At 46.7% G+C, this 22,470-nt stretch overlaps 1 protein-coding gene across 3 annotated transcripts in view; it reads right to left on the bottom strand.

Annotated features, from left to right (window-relative positions):
- Positions 1–22,470, bottom strand: part of SYTL3 (synaptotagmin like 3) — a 94,169-nt gene that overhangs the window by 6,715 nt on the left and 64,984 nt on the right. For all 3 annotated transcript variants that reach the window (XM_040238905.1, XM_040238907.1, XM_040238906.1), the window contains exons 9-12: positions 20,207–20,338; positions 8,011–8,189; positions 3,233–3,335; positions 298–468 (exon numbers count right to left, since the gene is read on the bottom strand). In XM_040238905.1, coding sequence (XP_040094839.1) covers positions 298–468; positions 3,233–3,335; positions 8,011–8,189; positions 20,207–20,338 — 585 coding nt within the window. The remainder of the gene's footprint in view (positions 1–297; positions 469–3,232; positions 3,336–8,010; positions 8,190–20,206; positions 20,339–22,470) is intronic.

Genomic DNA, 22,470 nt, shown 5'->3' with positions numbered 1-22,470 from the left:
GGCAGGGGCCCCAGCTCCCAGGGATCTTCTGGGATTCTCTTCTGGGATCCCTTTGACAAGTCAGTTTGGTTCTCGTGCTGGGGGTGGGGGCTGTGCTTAGTTGCTAAGTTGTGTCTGAACCCCATGGACTGTAGCCCTCCAGGCTCCTCTGTCCATGGGATTCTCAAGGCAAGAACTGGAGTGGGTTGCCATGCCCTTCTCCGGGGGATCTTCCCTACCCAGGGGTCAAACCTGCATCTCCTGCATTGCAGGCGGATTCTTTACCATCTGAGCCATCAGGGAGGCCTTCAAGCTCACCTTGGCCCGGAGCGGATACCAGCGGAAGGACTGTGATTCTCTGTCTTCGAAATCCCACGTGGCCAGAGGGATGATCACTTCTCCAAGAAACACCCTCCGGGTGAGCACGCCCAGATGCCACACAGACACTTGCAGCTGCCGGCTGGCCAGCTGGGCCAGCTCCACCTGGTACTGTGGAGGCAGGCAGAGACAGTGAGCCTGGGCTCACAGCTCCCGGACAACTTTTCGTCTGTTTCCAACACTGCCCCTCGTTCCATACTCTATCTTTAAACTCCTAATTAATCTGGTTATTTTCTTCATGGCTACAAGCCCCGCGAGTGCAGTCCAGACCAACAGTCTACCACGCAGCAGCATCTGTGCCCTCTCAGAGCCAGGTGCTTCGGGGAGCAAAGCTTTTAGTCCCCCGGGTCTGCCCGCCTCAGGGCAGCTCTGCACGCTGGGCAGCCTTCCTTGACCCCTTGCTGCTCTTCAGGGGCTCCCTGACTGGTGGGCCCTTCCTGACAAAACAGGACGACTCCCTTTGGCTGACTGAGGCCACAGTGCAAAGCAAGACCTGCTTTCCACTGCCGGCAAGGCCCAGGAGGCGGGGCCAGCAGACTCTGGCTTGCTCGTCTCCACGGGGTACGTGTCACTGACCCCAGAGAAAGAGGGTTAAGGTCAGATAGAGTGTCACTGTTCACCCTTCCCCGGCCCCCACTGAGTGGTCTTCCTGGGGAGCGCCCACACCCCGTGGAGCACAGGAAGTCTCTCCAAGGAGTGCTGTGCCTAGAAAACTGAGAGTCCACTTTCAGATCCTCAACCTTCACATGCACGTTCCTCAAAACTGGTGAAGCTTGGTATCATACTCCCGCCCCCTGCCCCAGGGATGTGACCTCCAGGGAGCCGAACTAAGGGGTCTGAAATCCTGGTTTCCAACACACTGTTCATGATTGCTCGGCTTCTTCATTGGCCCATCTTTTCCATTTTATGTATGATTTCTATGAAAGCCTAAAGCTGGGTCCATGTTGGGATGTTCTACATTTAGAATAAAGATCGGTTCTTCTCAATGTATCTGGGAAGCTTTATAGGATAACCAAGATACTCACAATCCACTGGATAACATATTCATTGTACACCGAGTTGAGATTCTGGGTGCCCTTTAACTAAGGTAGTGAAAACTTTAAAAATCAAAGTATATAATATTTATCTAAACTATAGTCAATGCTCATCTTTGTCTCATTTCATAAAATGAGATATTTGTCTGCCTCTGTTCAGTATAAAGCACCTTAAACCTATGATGAGTAATTTTATATGTAAGCTCACAATGTGTGAGGTAAGGTAGCACAGAGCTTTTCAAAATTCTGTTACGTGAGCAAAGCCACGTGAAGACCAGGGTCAGTGATTTGCTACTGGAGGAGTGTCCCAGACCAGTAGCACCTCAGGCCCCACCCACACTTACTGAATCACAAAGGAAAAGAAAGCTGCTAAGTCCTGTGTCCGACTCTTGCGATCCCATGGACTGTAGCCCGCCACTCTCCTCTGTTCATGGGATTCTCCAGGCAAGAATACTGCAGTGGGTTGCCATTTCCTTCTCCAATCTGCTTTTAAAAGCAATTCCTTGGGTAGTCCTTATGAATGTAAATTTTGTGAAGGACTGCCTGTCTATCCTAGGTCCTGGGTGTACTTTTAAGGACTCTTTAAGCTTCAACTTCCCCATTGCTAAGTGAGGATGCCAACACATGGCTCAGAGGGTACCTAAAGCACTTGGTCACAGCAAGGGCACAGAAAACAATGGCTATTTTCATGTCCCAAGTAGGACCCTTGTGCCAGCTGCCCAGATGGCCCCTGGCTGGGAGTTCACAAATGCCCCTACTCGCCAAAGAAGGCAAACAAAGTCTTCTCTTTTTTCAGGCTTGACGCATGGAATCCCTGGGCTGACTAGCCTTCAGTGGGTACATCTCTGTGCATCTGGACTGTCCTTCCAGCTCAAGGCCTCCCACGCCTGTCTGCTATCTACACTCACTAGACATCACCTGCAATTCTCCTCCCTGTATCCCAGTGGGAGGTGGTCGCTCCCTGGTCTCTGCCCTAAGCCACCAGTCACAATTCTTAGCGCCAAAGAAAATGGAAACCTGAACAATTCTTCCAGAAATTTTTTTTTTAAGTTGTTGTTGGTCCAACTCCTTGCAACCCCATAGACTGCAGCACACCAGGCTTCCCTGTCCTTCACTGTCTCCTGGAGCTTGGTCAAACTGAGGTCCATTGACTCGGTGATGCCATCCAGCCATCTCATCCTCTGTCGTCCCCTACTCCTCCTGCCTTCAATCTTTCCCAGCATCAGGGGTATTTCCAATGAATCAGCTCTTCGCATCAAGTGGCCAAAGGATTAGAGCTTCATAAAAGAAGAGACCCGGGTCTGCCAGATACTATGACAAAGAAGTACTTTCACAAGGATACTAACTCAGCAGTTTCATTTACAGGGCCCCTGGTTTGACGATACCTCTCTGATAGTCATAAAAATCCAACAGAACAGACCAATTTTAGAAACTGAAGTGAAGTGGCTCAGTCATGTCCGACTCTTTGCAGCCTCAAGGACTGTAGCCTACCAGGCTCCTCCATCCATGGGATTTTCCAGGTAAGGGTACTAGGGTGGGGTGCCATTGCCTTCTCCTTTAGAAACAGCAAGGCAGCCTATTTCCTTTTCACCATTGTCTCGAAAATCATTAATCCAAAGCCATGCACTGGTCCATCAGACTCAGCACTTTTTCTGTACAAAGGCTGAAATTTATTTTCTACCACTTGCCACTGATTGACAGAGCCCTGCCGGAATGTTTCAGTGTCTGCACTTACGTTTAACTGACTCAAGAGTTTGGAGGAACCACTGGCTGGACTCTGGCCCCAGAAACCCAGCCCAGGATGAGGACACTCTGCCCAGGAGCGTTTGCCCAGCAAGTACCTTCAAGGTCTCCTGAAAGGTCGGCTCCACCGTGTTCTTCTGGACGCCAGTCTTGCGTTTTCCCTGGGACGATCTGTCAGGCAGCAGATAGGTCTTGACGTACCTGGTGGCCAAATGCAGACAGCAAGGGGTGAGAGCCCAGCGTGCAGGGCGAGCAAAGGGTTCAGGAGGAGAACTGCATGTCAGTGGTTGCTTTAACGCCACTTCCCACTGCCTCTGGGGTTGACAGAAAGCATTCAGTGGGCGCCCCAACAACCGTGCTGGGTGCACAGCCTCCCGTTTACACAGTCTTGGGCTATAATCCTCTGGAACTTTTCTGGGGGTGTGAAGCCCCCTCCTCGGATCTGGATCACTCATCACGCTCCATCACTCGTCACTGGTGATGCCCCAGGAAGTGGGGGCTCCCTGGGGGGTCAGTGGGCAGCAGGTTTCTCATCCACCTGGATCCTGAGGCCTGTGCCAGCTTGTCCTCACCCCGCCTGCCTCTTCTCCCCAACTCACAAGAAAAAAACGTGGAAACGGAAAGTATATGCCACATGCCATGCTCTTCCTGCGGGGCCTTGGACACTGCATCCTGACAGCAGAGGACTGGCCTCCCTGAGCCCCTCTCCCCGGGTCTGGAGGCCACCCACCCCCGGGAGCCCCGTCCCAGGCTGACCCCTCCGCTCAGGTCCTGAGACTGTCCTTCCAGGCTCTTCTGGCAGTGGCTCTGATGGCAGGGACACCACATGCCCAGCTCCTGTCCCAGGGGTTAGAAACCAGCTCTGCTATATCAAAGCCACAGAGAGCAGGAACCCTGCCCCAATTGGGATCCCCGCTGGAACCCCAGCCTCAGGCCTCTGCCTCCCTTTCAGTTATGCTTCTTATAGAGCAGGACTCAAGGCTCATCAACACCTCCCTGTTGGTTGACTCAGATCCTTGATCATTATGAGACCTCACACATTGGAAAACAAGAGATATAAAATATATCTGTATAGCATAAAGCATTATAATAAAAGACACACCCATGTTATCTAGTTAAGTCCTCTATTTCCTTTCTTATCATCATCTGGATGTTCTGTTACTGACACTGGAGTATTGATATGTCCAACTATTACTGTAGGGCTATTGGTTAGCGAAAAAAGTTCATATAAGTTTTTCTATAAGATCTCACCCACGAATGTTCATTTGAAGAACTGATGCTGAAGCTGAAACTCCAATACTTTGGCCACCTGATGTGAAGAACTGACTCATTTGAAAAGACCCTGATGCTGGGAAAGATTGAAGGCTGGAGGAGAAGGGGACGATAGAGGATGCGATGGTTGGATGGCATCACCGACTAAATGGACTTGGGTTTGGGTGAACTCCAGGAGTTGGTGATGGACAGGGAGGCCTGGCGTGCTGCAGTTCATGGGGTCGTAAAGAGTTGGACACGACTGAGCAACTGAACTGAACTACCCAATATGAACTCAATATTTCTCTCTTCAATTCTGTCAGTTTTTGCTTCTTATATCTTGATGGTCTGTTATTAGATGTACAGACATTTAGGATCATTTTATCATCTTGTTGTACTAACCTTTTACGAATATATAATGTCCTTTATCTCTTGTAATCTTTTCAGACTTAAAGCCTGTTTGTCTGATAATGGTACAGCCACCGCTGCTTGCTCTCGGTTACCATCTCTATGGAATATCTTCCCTTTGTGTCTTTTGATCTCAAGCGAGTCTCTTGTAGATGGTATACAGTTACATTCTCTGTTTTTATCCATTCTGCCAGTTTCTGTCTTTTGATTGGACAGTCTAATCCATTTTTCTTTAAATTAACTACTAATTGCATTTGCATGCATGTTCAGTCGTGTCTGACTCTTTGTGACCCTTTGGTCTGTAGCCCACCAAGCTCCTCTGTCCACGGGATTTTCCAGGCAAGAAGACTGCAGTGGGTTGCCATTTCCTTCTCCAGGGGATCTTCCCAACCCAGAGCTCAAACCTGTGTCAACTGATAAGAAATACTAATACTTACCTCTGTCATTTGCTGTTTCTTTTGCCTTATAGCTTTTGTGCCCTCTGTATTCTTTTGTGTTTAGCTGATTTTCTGTGGTGAAACGTTTAAATTCCTTTCTTGCTTGTTCTGTTTTGGTTTTCTATAGCTATTATCTTTGTTGCATTGAACATCTTAAAGTTATAGCACTGATTGAATTCATGCCACGTTAACCTTAGCAACATAAGAACTCTGCTCCTTTTCAGCTCTATCCTCACCTCTTTCCCTTGCTGATGTTACAAAACTAGACCTGCATGTGTGTGCTCAAGTCTCTTCAGTCCTGACTCTTCACAACACTATGGACTGCAGCCCACCAGGCCCCTCTGTCCATGGGATTCTCCAGACAAGAATACTGGAGTGGGTTGCCATTTCCTCCTCCAGGGGATCTTCCTGACCCAGGGATCAAACCTGGGTCTCTTACATCTCCTGCCCTGGCAGACAGGTTCTTTATCACTAGTGCTGCCTGGGAAGCCCATGTGTCCAAAACCAGAAAGTACTAATTCTTTTAAATGCATTAGTCTCTTAAATTATGTCAAAGACCAAGTGTGGAGTGACAAGCCAAAATGACACCCCTAATCTTTCAAAAGGTAGTCGTGTCCTAAGTCATATGAGAAACCAAAAGTGGAATTACCTCCCACTGTTTACGATTATGGGACCTTCTGTAACTGCCTCTCTATGTGCCATTATCGAGGTCTTTATTTTTTCATTTGTCTTGAGTTACTGTCTAGTGTCTTTTCATTCCACTTCCAGGGTCATCTTGAGCATTTCTTGCAGGGCAGGGCAGGGGTAACGTGCTCCCTTAGCTTTTCTTTAGCTGAGAATGTTGTAATTTCTCCCTCACTTTTGAAGAACAGTTTTGCTGTGTGTTTCGTTTCCATTTAGCACTCTCTGTCTCTGTCTCTTTCTCTTTAGCACCTACTGCCTTCGGTCCTCTAAAGTGTCTGATAAGAAATCTGCTGATACTCTAACTGGGGAATCCCTAGAACTGACAATTCACTTCTTTCTTGCTGCTTTCAAGAGTCTGTCTTTCAAATGTTTGTTGATAATGTGTCTCAGTGTGGGTCTCTGAGTTCAGCATCCCTGGAGCTCAAAGCGCTTCTTTGACGTTTACGTCTTACATCCCATTTGGGAAGTCTTCAGCCATCATTTCTTCAGCTTTCTCTCTCCCCCTTTTGGTAGGCATGTTGCCTATGTTGGTTCACTTCATGGTGTCCTCAAGGTCCTTTAGGTTCTGTTTGCTTTTCTTTAATCTTTTTTCTTTCTGTTCCCTAGACTCAGGAATTCCATCATCCTATCCTCAAGTTCACCTATTCTTTCTTTCACCTGCTCATACCTACCCTTGAATTCCTCTAGTGAAATTTTCACTTCAATTATTGTAGTTTTCACAGCTCCAGAATTGTTTTCTTTTTAGGTTTTCTATCTCTTTATTGATATTTCTGTTTTGTTTATACATCATTTTTTTTTTCAATTTTCTCCACATCTTTCTTTAGTTCTTTGAGCATCCTTAAAGCTGTTGTTTTAAAGTCTCTGTTGAGTAAACCCACCATCAGATCTCTTTCAGAGAAAGCTTCTGTTGCTTTATTCTTTCCCTTTGAATGAGCTATACTTTCCTGTTTCAGGGGGTAGTTTTGGGACAATGATTATTCCAATTTTCCTGGCGCAGAAGGTACAGATAGGGGAATAATAGAAGTTAAGACTAGAAAGACAGGAGGGATTTGTGATGGAGAGCCAGAGTGCTTTAGCAATGCACTGAGGAGCTACGGAAGGTTTCAGAGCAGAGGAGAGTTTGATTGGGCCAACAAAGTATTCCTTTCCCCTAACTGGTACTAAAAATTGTGTGCTAAAAATGTTCCATGTTGGGGAAGGAAAAGACCAAAATGTGGGGCTTGCTTTAAACCATACACAGAAAATTAGTTCCAGCTCCAATATGAAAGTATCTAAGTTTGAAAAAACTCCAGTAGAAGATAACAGAGAAGAATGTATTTAAAATTTTCAGGTGGAATTCTCCTACAAACTCAAAAGGCAGACATTCTAAAGGAAAAAAAGGATAAATTGGACATTATCAAATTCTCTATAAGAAAAGTTATCACAATGTTAGAAAACAAGTAACAGCTAGGAGAAGACATGTAAGGTATGTATAACCAATGGAGAGTTGTATTGAAATGGATTTTAAAAAAGCCAGACCCCTGTAAATAAATTTTTAAATGACAACTTGACAGAAAATTGGACAAAAGATATGGATGGGGAGTTCACAGAAAAGGAGTGTACCTTTTTTTTTTTTTTTTTAAGGAGTGTACCTTAAGTGATGGATGCATGTATGAAGTTGCTCATCTTTGTTATTAATCAGGGAGATGCATGTTAAAATAATGATATCAATTCATATATACCAACTGGGAGAAAATCAATCTATTTACGGGTTGTATGGATAGAATTTTAATTTTATTTTTCCTACATGGAAAATCAAATTTCCCAGTACCATTTACTGAATTTCATTTCCACATTGATTATTAATAGCCTCTTGATCATTTACGTTCTCATGTATCCTAAGATCTGTATCTGGACTTTTGATTCTGCTCTATTGACCTCCTGTCTGTCCTTCATCCATGACACATTGTTTGAGTTATTAAGCTTTATGATAATTCTTAACACGTCTTTTTGTTTTTACTATTGCCTTGGTTATTCTTGGACTTTCACTTTTCCATATAAATTTTAGAATCAATAAATCTATTATCATATGCCAAAACTTAGACAAAGAAACTTACGGATTGCACTTTTTCTTCTTTTCCTCCCCAAAGGCAAGGTTCTTACAGGCTCTGATGCAGATTTCTAAAGAATGAGTTGTGAGGCAGTAACGAATGGCAAATTCTATCTCTCCAGTGACATTAGCATTGTCAAAATTGCCCATCTCTGTGCAAGTGCTGTTAATGCTGATTAAACTTCCCTGAAAGCAAGAACGACAGATATAAACAAGTTACTTCACAGCTAATCAACAGGTCTTTTTGCAGTTCTGGTTTCAAGATATCAAATAAACCAAAATTCACACGGAGCACGCATCCTGACTCACATTAAGTTAATGACATGCCATCTTGTACTTTGCACAATAACTTGCCACATTTTCTGTTCTAAGGAGATGAGGACATGACTCTGAGTAAACTCTGGGAGATACTGAAGGACACAGAAGCCTGGAGGGCTACAGTTCACGGGCTTGCAAAGAGTCAGACGTGACTTAGCGACTGAGCCGCGAAAACACCAACAAGGACGTGAGGAATCTTCAGAAGGGCTGGTCTTGCCCAGATATGCTGTCTGCCCAGCCATAAGGTTACACAATCTCATTCCTGAATACGAACCACTCGGGAGATGTGAACTACCTCCTGTGCAATTCTGCAAAGATAAATCTTCAAGGGCAGATAGCATCCATGGTATAACATCCAATAGCCGCGAAGGGCAGCACAGTCTGGGGGCCAAGTGATTGGAAATTCGACAGAATTGGAGTCAATTGCTACTCATTAGCCTGTGAAAGTCTAAATGGAAAAATTAATGCTGTTCTCATAGGGTTGTGGTAAGAAGTAAATGGACTAGAGTATGTAAAATATAGTCAAGGCTATGATCTTTCCAGTAGTCATGTATGGATGTGAGAGTTGGACCATAAAGGCTGAATACTGAAGAATTGATGCTTTTGAATTGTGAGGCTGGAAAAGACTCTTGAGAATCCACTGGATTGCAATGAGACCAAATCAGTCAACCCTAAAGAAAATCAACTCTGAATATTCATTGGAAGGACTGATGCTGAAACTGAAGCTCCAATACTTTGGTCACCTGATGTGAAGAGCTGACTCATTGGAAAAGACCCTGATGCTGGGAAAGATTGAAGGCAAAGGGAGAAGAGAGCGACAGAGGATGAGGTGGTTGGATGACATCACTGACTCAATGGGTATGGGATTGAGCAAACTCTGGGAGACACGGAAAGACAGGGAAGCCTGGCATGCTGCAGTCCATGGGGCTGCAGAGTTGGACACGACTTGGCGACTGAACAACAGTGTAAAATATGCAAAGGCAATAATCAGTTGTGTTTCAACTGTTGTGGGTCTCCAGAATGAAAAACCACCACCATAAGTGAGGATGCTCTAGGCGGAGATGATGTGGAGAAGAATCAGTCGCACCGAAACGAAAGAACAAACTGCCTGATCGCATTCCATCTGCTTAAGTATTTGCCACCCTTTGCATGCCACCGTCTCAGGGTTGACTCTACAGACAGGGGGAGTTCAACGTGATTGCCATTCTCCCAGCGGGTTCCTCAACACTGTAAAACATCCTGGGGGAAAAAAACAAAGAAAAAAAAAAAACAAGAAGAAAGCCTGAGCCTCTCTCACTAGAGAGCGATCAAAACAAAACCAAGAACTCCGAACCTGAAGTAACTCATGCCAAGAACCCAACCAACTTCACCACACCCAGGTCCCGGCCCTGAAACATGTTATCTGCCTACACCCACACAACTGTTGGGATGGGAAATGTGTTTTAAACGTTACACACTCAGAAAGGCATGGAGTGGTCAGACCACGCCAATGAGGGAGGCACAGGAGTGAAGATGAATGAGAGGGAGGCTTGGCCAGAGGTCTGAGCTGCTCCAGAGAAGATGAATGGAGGTGTTAAGCGTTCTGATCATTAACCTGGCACTCCTGGCGGGCCTCCGCCCTGGGCCCCGTGAGACTAGATTGTACGACAGCAACTCTGCTGCCAAGAACAAGCTGTTGTTGTTGTTCAGTGGCTAAGTTGTGTCCAACTCTTTGCAACCTCATGGACGGCAGCACACCAGGCTCCTCTGTCCTCCGCTAGCTCCCAGAGTTTGTTCAGACTCACGTCTACTGAGTCAGTGATACTATGAACCAATCTCATCCAACGAGTCGGCTCTTCCCATCAGGTGGCCAAAGAATTGCAGGCTTCAGCTTCAGCATCAGTCCTTCCAGTGAGTATTCAGGGTTGATTTCCTTAGGATTGTAGAACAAGTAGAAAACCGAATTAAACAACAAACACGGCTCCAAGGCTACCAGGGCAGCCGGGAGGCCGGGGGCCTTGATGCTGAAGAGAAGCGCAGTGAGCTAAGCCTGTGGTCCTGGCTGTGTTTCTCTTGGAGGCACCTGTCCGTCAGTGGGCACCCGGGCAGGAAGGCTGAGAGGCTCCGGCGCCGGGCACAGTGAACAGCCCAGGTGTCCAGAACTTGAGGAGAAAAGGGAGCCGTGCTGGGGTGAGAGTGACGCTCGATGCCGCTTTTCCCTCAGGGTCCTGGCTGAGGTGAAAGGCAACGCTGAGAGGCTGAGCAGCTTGGGAACGCCTCCAGAAGTTTCACCTTGTTAGAAAGAAGAGACTGGAGTCCAGGTCCCCCACACAGGAGGAGGGCTTGGTAACTGTCCAGACTCTTAGCTGGGACACTCAGGGGCTTTCCTCCTGGGAGTCCGAGGCCCCTGGAGTGGACCAGTCCTCCCAGGGGCTGAAACCCAGCCCTGAGTGAGCTCAGCACCAGATGGACCAAGACTGCTGGCCTGCACCCTGGAGCAAAAGCAGGTCTCCCTGCAGATCCAGGTGACTGGAACCTGGGGTCAGCATGTTTCTGCCTCCGTCTCGTCTCCATCACCCATTCAGTGCCTGGCTCATCGTAAATCCACAGTAAGCATTTATGAGGTGAATGAAGAAAGCACGTGAAGTATTTTGATTTAAAAAGTTCTCTCCAGGACTTTCCCTGGTGGTCCAGTGATTAAGGGTTCGCCTTACGATGCAGGGGACGTGGGTTCGATTCCTGGTCAGGGAACTAAACCCTACCCCCCACATTGTTGCAGGGCAGCTAAATCTGCAAGCCTCACACCCCAGTTAGAGAGTCCATGTGCTGCAGCTAAGACCCGGTTCAGTTCAGTTCAGTCACTCAGTCGTGCCTGACTCTTTGCGACCCCATGAATTGCAGCATGCCAGGCCTCCCTGTCCATCACCAACTCCCAGAGTTCACACAAACCCATGTCCATCAAGTCAGTGATGCCATCCAGCCATCTCATCCTCTGTCGTCCCCTTCTCCTCCTGTCTCCAATCCCTCCCAGCTTCAGGGTCTTTTCCAATGAGTCAACTCTTCACATGAGGTGGCCAAAGTACTGGAGTTTCAGCTTTAGCATTAGTCCTTCCAAAGAACACCCAGGACTGATCTCCTTTAGAATGGACTGGTTGGATCTCCTTGCAGTCCAAGGGACTCTCGGTAGAGTCAGATAAATAAACGCTTTTTAATTCTTGGGGAAAATAAGTTCTGTCTGCAAATACTATGGTGTGATGGTTGCGCACCTTGTCCTGAAGAAGCAGTAGATGTGAGTGAGAGGACTCGGCCGGGAGTCCTGGCCTTGGGTGACTTTACTTATATCCCTCAACTGCAGATTCCAGAGTGAAAGGATTTAAAAATACAACTACTTGGGGACTTCCCTGGTGGTCCAGAGGTTAAGATTCTTTATGCTGCCAATGAAAGGGATTCAGGTTCAATCCCTGGTCTGGGAACAAAGTCCCACGTGTTGTACAGCTCGACCAAAAGATTAAATGAAACAACAAAACCCTACATGCAAGCACATCGTAATAAAATTGCTGAAAATCCAAGACAAGGAGAGAAATCGTAAAAGTAAAGGTAAAGAAGCTATGCTACCTTCCATGGAAGAAATAGAAGGGGTAGGAGAGGGTGGGGTCCAAGCCCTGCTTGGGAAACGGGCACCTTCTGTCTGGGCAGGAAGGGGAGTGGGTACAGACCCAAGCAGGTTAACTTGGTGTCAGGAGGATTCGAGAATTCCAGGCTAATTTTTTTTTTTTTTTTTGAGAAGTGGGAAGGGAGGATTACTTGTTAAGAATGAGGAGAAAGAGTGGGAAGAAGTCCTGAGTGAAGTGAAAGTCAGTCAGTCGTGTCTGACTCTTTGCAACCCCATGGACTGACTATGCAGTCTATGGAATTCTCTAGGCCAGAATACTGAAGTGGGTAGCCTTTCCCTTCTCCAGGGGACCTTCCCAACCCAGGGATCGAACCCAGGTCTCCCGCGTTGCAGGTGGATTCTTCACCAGCTGAGCCCCCAGGGAAGCCCACTGAAGAAGGTGTGACATGCTTGCCGCGAGAGCTGGAGAGTAAGTCTCCCAGAGAAACGCGTCCGCATGGCTGGTCCCGTGGGCGTATCTGGAACTGGTGACACGGCAGGGCAGACCTGATCCTTCACACTCACACTGGGCTTCAGGCCTGCCCTACTGTGTGCACGGCTCTTCAGGGGCAGGCATGCGTATGCAGCACAGCTGACTCAGCCCGCGTGGGGTCCAGAATTATAAAGCAGCCAGGAAGCACTAGAAACACTCATCCTTCATTGTGTAAGATAAGCAGAGGTCAAAGAAGGTTGAGACCCACCCAAAAATTACAGGGCAAGTCAGAAGTAGCAGCTGGAAGTGGGCCCGGGGTTCTTCATTCCTTGGGCGGTTGGCTAATGGCAGTGTCTCTGAGTAACTCAACAGCGTATCTGCTTGGCGGGGAAAGTGCAGCCACAGATAATGAAAGGCCAGCAGGGCGCGTCCTTTGGTCTTCTGCATTCTTTCAGCGATAACTCAGGACTTCACCACTGGGAGGGTTTCCTCTGCTTCTGTTTTCCCTGTAGACAGACCAGGATCTCCGAGCAAGTTGAGCCTCTGAGCAGTAAACAGGGTTGATTGAGAGGCCCTGGCCTAGAAGAGCATGTAAGAACCCAGCCTGACTTTTATTAGAGCCCAGGGCTCTGTCTGATTGTGAAAAGAAAAGTCTCAGCAAAAAGCAAAGGAGAACTCATTAAAGCGGGCAGGGAGCATGTGGCGACTTTCTCTGAAGGTCAGGCGTTATCTGCTGTAACGGCAAGCAAGGCCTCCTGATGCCCTTTGATTTTCACAAAGGTAGAAATCAAGGAAGGTCAACTGAAACCACAGCTATGTTAAAACAAATAAATAGATAAATCTTGATTTCCCCAAGAGCACAGGGAGAGCATTACTGCAGGGAAGTCAGACAAGGTGGTGGAGCCAGACAGACGTCCCCCTGGGCCCTGACACTTAGAGGCTGTGTGATCTTGAGCACTTCTCTCATCCTCCACAGCCTCGGTTTCCTGATCTATAGAGTGGGGATTTATTTCATAGGATTGGTGTGAGGCTCAATGGCTATTTTGTGTAAAAAACTGAGTACCGTGCCTACGCTTAGTGAGTTTATTCAGCTTTTGAAACCAAATGATGCGGTCACTCTTTGTAAGCTGAGCAGATCATTTCCTTTTTTTTTTTTTCCCCTTCCTTCTCTTTTCTTTTCCTTTTTACTCTGAAATATATTGAAAAGTCCCTATAATGGGTAGGTATAATTAAATAATTGTTAAACATCTACATACTCGCCACTCAATGTAAGAAAGATTAAACCGAGGTTGTGGAAATGCTCCATAGCCCCTTCCTTATCTGACTCCCTCTATCCCTGCTCCCGAATCAAGGGTGTTTCAAGTTTCCCTGTTTATCATCTTTGGTTTTCTGTCTAGTTTTATTACACGTGTATATATCCCCTCCAAACAATGTATCGATTCATTCTGGCTGATCTTGGAATTTACATGATGAAAATCATACTGTGTACATATTCTCCAGTGGTGCACTTTCTTGATATCAAGGTTTAAAAATTCGTCTATACAGTTAGGTGCAGATTCAGTTCATTCACTGTCACTCCCAGGGTCCGCTGGATGAATAGGCTATAATATGTTTATTTTTATGTTTTTCTATGTTTTTCTTTTTACATGCAAGAGCATCTGTATAGATACTTAAGTTATTCAGCAACATTTTAATTAAAAGATGTTTGCTCCTTGGAAGGAAAGCTATGACCAACCTAGACAGCATATTAAAAAGCAGAAACATCACTTTGTCAACAAAGGTTCATCTAGTCAAAGCTATGGTTTTTCCATTAGTCATGTATGGATGGGAGAGTTGGATCATAAAGAAGGCTGAGTACCGAAGAATTGATGTTTTCAAACTGTGGTGCTGAGAGTCCCTTGAGAGTCCCTTGCACTTCAAGGAGACCAAACCAGTCAATCTTAAAGGAAATCAACCCTGAATATTCACTGGAAGGACTGAAGCTGAAGCTCCAATCCTTTGGCCACCTGCTGCAAAGAGCCAACTCATTGGAAAGACCCTGATGCTGGAAAGATTGAGGGCAGGAGAAGGGGACAACAGAGGATGAGATGATTGACTGACATCACTGACTCAATGGACATGAATTTGAGCAAATTCTGGAAAATAGTGAAGGACAGGGAAACCTGGCGTGCTGCGGGTCATGGGACTGCAGAGAGTCGGACACGACTGAGCGACTGAAAAACAACACAGAAGTTAAGACGGGTATATAGCTAAGTACAATACTCTTTTTTAAAAAGTCAGTGCAACCAGAGAAGTTCAGAAATACTAACAGAAAATGGAAGTTTCCAAAACCCCAGCGAGCACAGTGAGATGGGTGGGGTGAACACTCTGAGACAGTTCCCACTTAGAAGTGACCCCAAATGGCACGATAAGGCTCCAGGTCGCAGACTGACATTTAAGAGAAACAACTAGGGAGCTGGAGCTTTACTTCAGCGACTGCAAATCGCTCCAGCAGCCACGCTCCCACCCCTCCAGGTGCTGGGGGCCCAGCTGTGCGTTCCTGGCACGTGGTCACTCCTCCAGACACAGCAACCTCAGCTCCAGGGCAATCGTCAGCTGCACGACGAAAACACTGACAGAAACCCATGGATTTTTTGCAAAACAGAAGTGAAGGCAAAATCGAAAATCAGAGGGGACCTCGGATATAAATTTTTTCTCCCAGGGAATTGCTAAAAATGTAACCGCATGTTTCTTCACACTACCAACACTTCCTTCCTGAGGACTAGAGGAGTTTTTCTGGTGTTTATTTTTATTTTTGAAAGAACTGGGATTTTTCTTCTCGCAAACATTACATGTTTATGGAGAACATGCAGAAAACACATAAAAGACCAAGAAAATTTTAAGAAGAAAGCATAAGCCCACTCTTCTCAACCTTTTGATACAATCCTTTCAATTGTTTTACAGCGTCTATAGTACATTCATTTTGCTTTTCTAATTCTGTGCTACTGTAACACCATTTTGTAACAATATTTTTGTTTATCAATATCTATTTTTGATATTCTTTTCAATATCCTTCTTTTAATAGTTGCAAGGTATTCCTCTGAATAAATGTCCCATAATTTATTTAACCACTGCCTTATTTTAGACATTTTGGCTAATTCCAACTTTTCAAACTTAAAAAAAGTTATGAAGATAAACAATGTTGCCCTCAACATCCACATATACATACTTTCTGGCAAAGTTCATGACAATTTCTAAAGAATAGCTCCTGTAACTAAAATAGCTGGGTGAAAGCCAGCATGCATGTTGAAGCTGGTTGCCTTCCTTCCAGTTCAACCAGCAGTTTATAGAACACCTGCCTTTCCACATGCTCGCAAACACTGAGCTGTGTCACTTCTTAAATTTGCTAAAATGGTCCCCAAACTGTCCTTGTTCTAATTTTGCACTGATTTAACTGCTCAGGAAGTTGAGTGCTTCCTCTATTTATTGTCCGTTTGTGTTCTTACTTTTGTAATAAGCAGAGATTTAATAAGCTTTTTCTAGCCCCAACTTCCTGTTTCTCAGAAAGGGAGGCAACATTTCTTCAGGCAAGAAACAAAACTGTTCTTGGCTTTGTGGGAGTTTAGTTTCCTCAAACACACACTGTTTCAGTCTAAGAGGAACAGGTTAGGATTGAATGTCTAATAATTCAACCTTGTGATGATAAATGTTGAGGGCACAAATCAGAGAAGATTTTAGAAGAAAGGGCAAAGAGAGCATCAGGTTGAATTTGCACCGTAATTCGGAGGTACTTTCCCAAGAAACAGTCTGAGAACTCACTCACCACATCCTGTTACCCCAGCATCCCCTCCCTGCCCCCCACCCACTCTGAAAGGTCTTCGGGGTGTGGACTGGCTCCAAGTGAGCAAAGCTGAACTGGGGGTCAGTTTAAGAGGCCAACAATTCCTCTGGGATAGGACAGAAAGCCTGGACTTTTGACTCCCAGTCAGAATTCTGCAGTGACCATATAGCCTTAGCAAACGGCATACCCTCCGAGAGCCTCAGTTTTCCCATTTGTGAAATGGGACAACAGCATCCCGAGGACAAGACTGTGGTGAGAAAGACCCGGAGGCGGAATTCCCAGCTCTGCATCTAGCGCACAGTAGGCTTTCAAGAATAGCTCTGATAAGAATGCATCCAACCATCTCACAAATATTTACTGAGTGCCATTAAGTGTCACGCACTGCTCCCGGGCACCTGGGAATGACAATAGACAATAAGCCAGAAGTAAAGCCAGTTATGCAGGGGCAGAAGGTGATAAGCAGGTGGATAAACAGAAGGCAGGTGGGCCAGGGAGGCAGAGCAGGGCAGAGGGCAGAGCTCCTAAGAGAGTGACCTTGGAGCCAAGACTGGAGGGAGGGAAGGAGTGAGAGAGCCTGGAGCCTGGAAGAGGAACAGCCCGAGGAACAGGGAAGCAGGCTGAGTCCGGCTGTTCCAGGACCAGCGCCCCGGAGAGGACTGAGCGAGGGGGTAGGTGCGGGGCGGTGGGCAGCTCACGGACAGCCCTGCGGACTGCTGTGGGGCAGATCTGAGTCTGTGTGTCTACTTCTGTGTTGGTTTCCGGGCCTTGAAGGAGCTTAAGAGTCAAGTCGAGAGGACCCTGGACGAGTCTGAAAAACCCTTAGGAGGGTTTGGCCCTGTCCTCCTGGATCAGCCTTATCAAGGTTCAAGCTGGGGGACTTCCCTGGTGGTCCAGAGGTTGGGAGTCTGCCTTCCAGTGCAGGGGACGCGGCTCCATCCCTGGTTAGGAAGTTGGTTTCCCACAAGCCGCATGCCACAGCTACAAGAGCCCATGCCGCACCAAAAGATCCCGCATGCCGCAACTGGGACCTGATGCAGTCATCAATAAATACTAGTTAATAATAATAAAAAAACTCAAGCTGGCTGGAGTCCGTACGTTAGCTGGGGTGGAGGCAAACTCTCCATGGGTCTTGGAAAAGCTCCCAGAGGCCGCTCCTCTGCCTCCCCTGTCCGTACCCACCACGGGGTTCAGCCCCAGGAGAGAATGTTCTGGAGCTGCCCTTGCTTAAGCTCCCCCTCAGGGAAGTGTTCATTCAGTGTTTTCACCTTTCTCCTGTATAAACAACACCCATCCCCCAACACAGCAACCTGAGAGGCCCTGGCAGGACCACCCCCGACACTCAGGAGCTCAGGGCATCCAAGAGGAGGAGGGCCATTCCACCACTGCTGTGTGACCCAGGGCAGGAGGGAGTCGGGAGGGTCCCCCAACAGGGGCTGCGAGAACTGAAGGGCACATCCCTAGACTGCTAAAGAATCCTTAACAAACGATGTATATTTCACTCGGATTTGAAATTGACAGGGCTCAGTTTGCTTGTTTACGTGAGCATGAATCTCCTGGTACCTGCTGTTAGTCATGTCTGACTCTTTTTGACCCCATGGACTGCAGCCCGCCAGGCTCCTCTGCCCATGGGATTCTCCAGGCAAGAGTACTGGAGCAGGTTGCCAATTCCTCCTCCAGGGCATCTTCAAGACCCAGGGATGGAACCTGCCTCTCCGGCACTGCAGGTGGATTCTTCACCACTGAGCCATGTGGGAAGCCTGAATCTGCTGGGGCTCTTTCTAAATTACAGCTTCAGACTCCGGTAGGTCTGAGGGAAGGCTAGAGATTCTGATCTTTGAGAAGCTCCCAGGTAACCCCGGTGCCCCGCACTTTGAGTAGTGAGAGTGTAGAGCAGTGGTTTTGCTGGAGGCGGGACCACCCACAGGAGCCAGTGGTTGGAGCCAAAGGGTGGGTTGGGAACTGCCAGCATTTTGTGGATTGAATCAAGGATGTTGACGATTCTTCAAGGTCTAGCCTGCTTCTGCTGTGACTTCTGAATATTCTGCTGGACATTCATGGAGATGGGGGAAGTTTATCATTTTCTGACGTGGACACTATTTTTCATAAAAATACAACCACCCCAAGGCTACAGTACCACAGTGGTTAGAATACTAGCCCTGGAACATGCTCCTTGCCACTAAAGGAGCTGGAAGGTGAACCAAGATGTTGATTTCTAGAAGCTGAGTTCTTAACCACTATATTACACCACAGAAGGTAAGCATCCATTTGATTACAGAAGCAATCCACTGAAATAAGAACAACAATTCTGATACCATCTCCTTGATAAGGACTCTGAAGCTGAGGGAGTTTTTGTGATTGTTTATTTTTTTTAATTAATTTATTTTTTATTGGAAGGACTGATGCTAAAGCTGAAGGTTCAATACTTTGGCCACCTGATGCAAAGAACTGACTCCTCAGAAAAGACCCTGATGCTGGGAAAGATTGAAGGCAGGAGGAGAAGGGGACAACAGAAGGTGAGATGGTTGGATGGTATCACCGACTCGATGGACACGAGTTTGAGCACACTCTGGGAGTTGGTGATGGACAGGGAAGCCTGGCGTGCTGCAGTCCACAGGGTCACAAAAAGCAGTCCATGGGGTTGCAAAGAGTCGGACACAACTGAGGGACTAAACTGAACTGATTTTTTATTGGAGGACAATTGCTTTACAATATTTTGTTGGTTTCTGTCATATATATCAACATGAATCAGCCTCAGGCACAGGTATGTCCCCTCCCTCTTGAACGATCGTCTGTGATCACTGAATACATTAACTGAATTCTTTAACTGAAGCCTCAGCGCCCCTCACCCAAGGCTCCTTCTTACATTTCTAAGACATATCACGGGTTTAGACACAGAGTCAACATTCATGCAATGTTTTTTAATAACAAGTGAACAAATAAAAAGGCCTGCCTATGAAAAGACTCTACGTTTAAAACATTACAAGGCAATCTCAAAAAAGAGCAAAGTTGGAGGACTTAAACCACCCAACTTCCTACAAAGCTACAGTAATCACGTCAGTCCGGCCTTGGCACAAAGACAAACAGGTCAGTGGAGCAGAACAGAGAACCTGGGAGAAGGCCCGCACTGACATGGTCCTTTGCCTTTCAACAAAGACACCAAAGTCAGTGGAAAAATCAGAGTCCTTTTTCTAACAAAGGGCACTGGAATAAACTGTATTTGTATGTTGGAAGAAAAGAACGTCAACCTGCACCTTTCACCATTCACAAAAATTAGTGAGCTGGAGCAGGGACCACACATAAAAGCTAAATTTTTATAGAAGTTTCTAGAACAAAACATGACAGAATATCTTCATGACTTGTGGGTAGATAAGACAGAGAGAACTCCCCTGGTGGTAGAGAGGTAAGAATCTGCCTGCCAGTGTGGGGAACACGGGTTCGATCCCTGGTCTGGGAAGATCCCACAAGGGCACACATCTAAGCCCCTGCACACAGCTCCGGAAGCCCGCCTGCCCTAGAGTCCATGCTGCACAACAAGTCCACACTCCAAGGCCACCACAAGGAGAAGCCCCTGCGTTGCAACGGAGAGTAGCCCTCGCTCTCCGCAACCAGCAAAGAAGCAACCAAGACCCCACGCAACCAAAAATAAAAAGCAACTAATTAAAACAGACAGAGAAGGAACCATGCAAGAAAAACCTGATGAATCAGACTTCATCAAAGCTAGACACGTCTCATCCTAAGACACCATGACTTATTATGAATTACTCTCTGCCTGTATGAATATGCTCACAATAAAATGTAAAAGAGAAAACCACCAAAGATTAGCAAGGTTTTTTTTTTTTTTTTCCCCCAGCTGTCAATCTAAGTAAAATGTCACCTCAGCACTTCACTGTGCTCCAGTTCATCCCACAAGACAACACATCACTCGTACCCTTGCCGACCAATCCAATTAGACATCCTGACAACCACACAGCACGGGTCAAGGATTATTAGATGAGACTCACCTGTCTCAAGCCTCCTGAGAACAAAGTGTTGAGCACTGGACTGGATGAGATGTCTTCTTGCTTCAAAACAGGGCTCGTAGGGCGTCTGGGACTCTCTGGACTGAGAGGTTTCAGAATATCTGGTGTGCCGACCTGAAAAAACAAACACAAAGTTAACAGGATAGTCGTCGTCTCAGTTTGGTTTTGTTCAAATGTGATGACTTCAATGAGCATGGTGCATGTCGCTAATATGTAAACTTCCAGGTGCTGAATAAAAGGGCACGCTTCCATGTGGATAAACAAATACACACACACACACACACACACACACACACACGGGGTCCCAAGGCAGACATCATTGAGCTTTGAGACATTCACGAACAGTGACGGATGGGTTTTACTTAAGGACTTGAGTGAGTGAGTGAAAGTCGCTCAGTCGTGTCTGACTCTTTGCAACCCCATGGACTGTAGCCCACCAGGCTCCTCTGTCCATGGAGTTCTCCAGGCAAGAATACTGGAGTGGGTTACTGTTCCCTTCTCCAGGGGATCTTCCTCACCCAGGGATCGAACCCAGGTCTCCCACATTGCAGCCAGATTCTTTACCATCTGAGCCACCAGGAAAGTACTTAAAGATTAGTACAAATCTTAAAGAAACTGAAGTCCATATTTGACCTTCACAATAACACAGACATTTAACCACATGAAATATAGTATTCAGCCTGTGAGGCAGAATTTCATCTCTGATATGCTCACTAAAAAAGGGGAAAAAAAATCAAAATATGTCTCTAAATTAAACAAAAATATTTCATAGTTGGGACTTCTATAATGTATAAAGCTTGGCTTTCAAATATGGTAGCCACTAGTCACATGGGGCTATTTAAATTCCAATCAATTAGAATCAAATCAGTTCAGCTTCTTGTTTGCACTAAACACATTTCCAGTACTCAGTAACCACACGTGGCAGTGGCTAGAAAGTTCTGTCTTCAGGGGTCCCCAACCTCCAGGAGCTAATGCCTGATGATCTGAGGTGGAGCTGACGTGAGAATAATAAAGAGACAGTAAATGTGATGTGCCTGAATCATACTGAAACCATTCCCGACTCGCAATCTCCACCCTGGTCCACAGAAAAATGGTCTTCCATGAAGTCCGTCTCTGGGACCAAAAAGCCTGGGGACTACTGTATCGGACAGTGATGGTACAGAACAAGGAGGGGGAAACTTCTTCCTGGTTGAAAAGACAAAGTTTCCAAATTGAGACTTTAGACTGTGACCCTGGGTTGGAAGTTCAACTTGGAAATATAAACAGCTGCCCTACGGTCATAATGTTCAGGAATGAAAAGCTAAGACTAGTATGGAAGAGACAAAAGATGTGACTGCCTCTATAACATTCGTTCTTGCTCTCACTTCCCGGAACTCAACTCAGTTCCATCAGACATTTGTTAAAGCAACACTGTGTTCAATGTGCCACTCTAAGTCCTGGGGGCAAGAGGAGGGAAAGGCCGAGAAGATGCTTTGTCTGTTCACCAAGGACTTACTGTGTGCGTGTGTGGTCAGTCATGTCCAACTCTGTGACCCCATGGACTGTAGCCTGCCAGGCTCCTCTGTCCATGGCATTTCCTGGGCAAGAAGACTGGAGTGGGTTGCCATTCCTTGCTCCAAGGGATCTTTCCGAGCCAGGGATCGAACCCGAGTCTCCCACATCTCTTGCATTGGCAGGTGATTTCTTTACTGCTAAGCCACCTGGGAAGCCCCCAGGGCTCACTAACTCATCAGAGATACAAACCATTAAAGTGGAGGCAGGAGCCAAGTGAACGGGATGAGAGGGAGGGCGAGTGCAGGAGGGGACACTGGGGTGGTCTTCAGTGGGAGTGCGACCTGAGTGGGTCCTGAAGGCTGGCTGGGGAGAGACCCAAAGTTAGGGTATCCCAGGATGAGGGGCTATCACGATGCTCAGGTGTGAAGCACGTTCCTGGACTTGCTCAAGGCCAAACTGCAGGGACCGAAGAGGCCAGGTAGAACCCTGGCCATGAGATCACACACGCCCAGTGATGTGTGAGGCCCTCCAGAGAACAGGCGGCTCGGGGGCACCAAAGGGTGGGCACAGGGCAGGAGACAGAGGGCTGGAGGAACCGGACACCCAAGGGGAGGATTTCAGCAATGAAGGTGTTCAAAAAGGAGACTAGAAAGAGAAGGCTCACCTGAAACTAAAGAAAAGCAGATTTTAAAAAATTGCCTATCAGTTTCCCGTATGGCTCAGTGGGTAAAGAATCTGCCTGCAATGCAGAG

Source organism: Oryx dammah, unplaced genomic scaffold, assembly GCF_014754425.2.
Source record: "Oryx dammah isolate SB20612 unplaced genomic scaffold, SCBI_Odam_1.1 HiC_scaffold_4, whole genome shotgun sequence".
NCBI classification, from domain to species: Eukaryota; Metazoa; Chordata; class Mammalia; order Artiodactyla; family Bovidae; genus Oryx; species Oryx dammah.
Note: the sequence above shows the minus strand (reverse complement) of the source record. Positions and strands in the feature narration are given on the sequence as shown.